The sequence below is a fragment of the Penicillium verrucosum genome (genome assembly GCF_028828655.1).
Source record: "Penicillium verrucosum strain IBT 35672 chromosome Unknown utg000003l_segment0_segment0, whole genome shotgun sequence".
NCBI classification, from domain to species: domain Eukaryota; kingdom Fungi; phylum Ascomycota; class Eurotiomycetes; order Eurotiales; family Aspergillaceae; genus Penicillium; species Penicillium verrucosum.
The window spans coordinates 3004636-3008967 of NW_026643212.1; the positions used below are offsets into that span (position 1 = coordinate 3004636).

General features: G+C 25.3%; 1 protein-coding gene across 1 annotated transcript; it reads left to right on the forward strand.

Annotated features, from left to right (window-relative positions):
- Positions 1 to 3399: 3399 nt before the first annotated feature.
- Positions 3400 to 4031, forward strand: N7516_008808 (uncharacterized protein; the record flags this gene model as incomplete). The annotated part of the gene is made up of 2 exons (XM_057221527.1): positions 3400 to 3480; positions 3918 to 4031. Coding segments are annotated over 2 exons (195 nt in total), but the record flags the coding sequence as incomplete, so codon positions are not given.
- Between the last annotated feature and the right edge of the window lie 301 nt (positions 4032 to 4332).

Consider the following 4332-nt stretch of genomic DNA (forward strand, 5'->3'; position numbering starts at 1 on the left):
TATATAGTACTAAATATTATTATATAACTTTTATCTTTTTATAAATAGATCTTTTATTAGATAGAAATATATTTTAATAAAATATCTAATATATTTATAATAAATATATTTAAAATTATTTATATATTATAATTATTAATTATATTACTATTCTATTTATTTATTAATCGATTTATTTTTAAATAATATATTCTTTATATTTTATTATTATTCCTTTTAACTTTTTTAATTATTTTTATTATTATTATTATTTAATTTAAAATTATATAAATTATTTTTATAATCTTTATTATTATAGTCTTAATTTTTTATTTTATCTTTATATTAATTATTATTATTCTAAATAATATTAATAAAAACTTTTAGATTAAATAATAATAAAATAGGAATATTATATATTTTAATTATTAATATTTTATATATATCGTTAAAAATCTTTTTTATAATAGAATCTAATATCTTATCTTTTAAAGTCTTATAAATAAATATAACTAATTTAAATTTACTTTTTAATTATTAAAATATTATAAATAATACTCTAAATAAATAAAATTCGATTTTATATATATTAAACTAATTATATTAGATCTAATAAATATTAATATAATTTTTTATAAAATTAAAGTATAATCTTTTTATCTTATTAAATTTAATTATTTTATATCTTATATTATTAATAATATTAATACTATAAATAATAAACTTAATTTTATATAATATATAATTAGTATAAATTAGAAAACTATTTATATATTCTTTAAAAATTATAATAATCTTCTAATTTAAAAGATCTTTAATCTATTTATTAGAAATCTTTAATTAATATCTTTATAAATTATAATTAAAATTAAATTTAATAAAATAAGAAAGATTATAATTAATAACTTAATTAATTTATATTATATTTAATCTATTAATAATCTATTATTTCTATTTTATTAGATTATTATTATTAAAAGCTAATTTAATATCTTTATTAAACTTAATCTCTTTTATTTTAGAAAGATTAGTTTTTTATATATATATTTATTTAATAGAATTATATTATTATTATTATTAACTATTAAAAATAGGATTTTATTATTAGTAAGAAGTAAAAAAAGAATAAAAAGAATCTTCTTCTTTATTATTATTATTATTATAAGAATTAGTTATTTTAATTATATATTAAATATCTCTCTTTAGTCTTAATCGAAAAAAATAATATATATATTAGTACTGTCTATTATATCGATAAAATAACTATAGAAAATAAAGCTTCTTAGATAATTAGAATAATAAAAATATTAACTTATAATAAGATTATCGATAAAAATTAATATTAATAATAGGATTAATAGTCGAAAAGTAGAGATATAGAATAGGCTAAAAAACGCGCCCTATAAAAGAAAGTAAAAACTCTAATTAGTTAAAAATTTTTAACAAAAAGATACTCGGAGTCGTATAAGTAAGGGCTTATAACCTATTAGATAAAATATAGGCTATATAGGAATAAATATTAACCTTAAGGGATTAATATTATAGACTCTAGAGAGAAAGAAAAGAAGAGAAGAGAAACTAGCTACTATCTAAACATTATCCTAAGTTCTATAGGTCGAGATCACATGCGACCCTATATGGCCATCATGTGACTCCAACACTAAGGTAATTATAGAAAGAAATTCTATAGTAGCTAGGTAAGCTAACTAGTATTTAAGATTATTAATACCGACTACCCTATCGTCCTTAGCGTATTTTTATATTAACTCTATTATAATTCTCGATATAGGCGCTAGGTTACTCGCTTAGACTCGGCTTATCTACTAAGGGATATAGTAGTTAACCTACACTATCGTTCTATTAAATAATATTTCCGAAGAGGCGTTCTTATATTCGGCTTACCGATCTTAACCTCCCTACTAAGATTTATAAGAATATTAGAGTAATCTAAAGAAGTATAACGGAAGCCCTAGGCTATTAAATAAGCTAGTCTTTCTAAAAATTATATTCTATTAACGGTTTAGTCGTTATATAAAAAGATTTAAGGTATAGACCTAGGATATAATAGTAGCTAGTTATTACTAGTCTAGGAAAGCCTTATAAGTAATAATATAATCTAGTAATAATAGGTTAAATTCGCTTAGAGTATATAGGCAATTAAAGGTATAAAAATATTCCTAAACGGAAGTAATATTCTTATAATTTATCGAACGGAGAACTTTAAGGATTTTATCGTAGTCTATACTTAAGAATTAACGAATCGCCCGTATAATACGCCTATTAGAAGACCGGACGTATATAATAACCGTTCTAGCTAGATTATATTTATAGTATTTCTTATAAGTATCCTAAGGGAACTCGTTCCGTAAATTAAAATCCGAGCTAGTATAGCTATTCGCTTAAAGAGCTAAGGCTCGTAGCGAACCTCTAATGATCTTACCGTTAGGCTCTAGGGGTAAGAATAAAAGGGGTTTAGTTAGGTAGGAACTACGAACGAAATTGCTAGACTTCGATTTAGGATCGGAAAATTGCGATACTTCTTTATTCTCGGATAGAAGTAGTATAACCTAAGATAATTAGACTCTTATAGCTCGCTTTTTAATATCCGGGTTTATAATAGAGCTACTTATAGTTAAATCTAGGTAAGAAAGTAAAGAAAAAATAGCTTTATAAGATACTACTTATAATATTTAATAGCTCCCTAACGTAATATCCTACGGGTTACTAAGGGGCCTTATAAGGGTAGGGTGCCCTATAGGGGTATAGTAATAAAGAAGTACTGCGCTAGGTAGATTAGCTGAATTTAGCCGGGGTAAGTATAAATAAAACTCGATCTTAAGTTATATTATAAGATCCTATTCTTTCCTATTACTTTATCTTATAATAAGCCGCGTTTTATTTACTAAAGAAGAGGTATAATTAGTAAGTAAATAGTAACTAAAATATATTAGAATAGCGAAAGTTAGTATTAGTTAAATCTAATTCGATCCTCCTTTATCTCGGGATCTAGATCCTAAAAATTTAGATCGACTTTATAGTGTCTTTTACTAGAACTATTATCGCTATCTAGATATTAATAATTATATCCCTACTATCGTATCGCTATATAATCTCGCCAATACGTTAAGGAAGGCTAATATATTATAGTAGTTACTATTAATAACGGATATTTATTAACTACTTAGAATTAGTTTTTTAAAAGGGTAGTTACTTAGGCTTTATAGTCGTTACTATATCTAGGCCGGAGCTAAGATACTACTACCCGCTAATCGTTAGTAGATAGTAGATCTTTACTCCGATAGTAACTATACCGAGAAAAGATAGCTAATTATATACTAATAATTATAATAGATATTAGTATAGAGCTTAAAACTTCCTTAGTAGAGGAATACGCTAATAAAAAGAAGCCGACCGATAGTAAAATCTATTATAAGATTCGATAATACGAGGGCGATTATAATAAAACCTTCCGGGAGCGATAGTTTATATATCTATTGTATAGTAACTAAAAGCGTTTAGATTAGTTAGATAATAAGAAAAATCGCCGTATTCGAGATACTTTTAATAGGCTACTAGCGATTCCTAGGCTTTAGCTAAGGGGGATAAGAATTAGTATATTTTATAGACTAATAGCTTCTAGATATATTAAAGTAAGTTCTAGAAACCTAGTTTCCTTCTATCTTACTAATCGAACGCTTTATTCGTTATAGGAGACTATAACTTATCTATACTATATCTAGGACTTTTAGTCCTCCCTAGTCCCTTCGGACTACGCCTTACTAAAGAAGATTGACTAGAATACTATAAATTCTTTATAGCTACTAGCGCCCGGTAAATTACGCTTTAATAGGAGAACTACCTATAGAATAGTTCTAAGCGGCTAAGCTTTTACCGAGTTTAGCGACGAAGAGCGACGGATTATATAGTCCCGAATATAGAATTTTAATAGTCTAATCCCGTCTTTATATATCTTTTTCGAAGGCTTTAAGTACCTAGAGGCCTATACCTACTATATTAAGCGGCTCTATAGCCCGATCGATATATCGATCTAGAGAACTATAAGTTTAATATTTATTCTACTTTTAAAAGAGGAAACCGCGACTTTAGGGGTAGTAGATTCGCTTATCTAGATTAGGCCTTGACAAGTCCCGCAGCACCAAGGCAATTTTGGTGCTGCGATATGGTGCTGCGAGGTACTACGGGACTAAGCCAATTTTGGTGCTATTGTATGGTACTACAGCACTAAGTGCTATAGTACCGTTATAGCACTAGTTTTAGTACTGCGCTAGCATAATTCTACTAAGGATTACCTAAAATAGATAGATAAAATGCTAACTTATTTTGATAAATTAC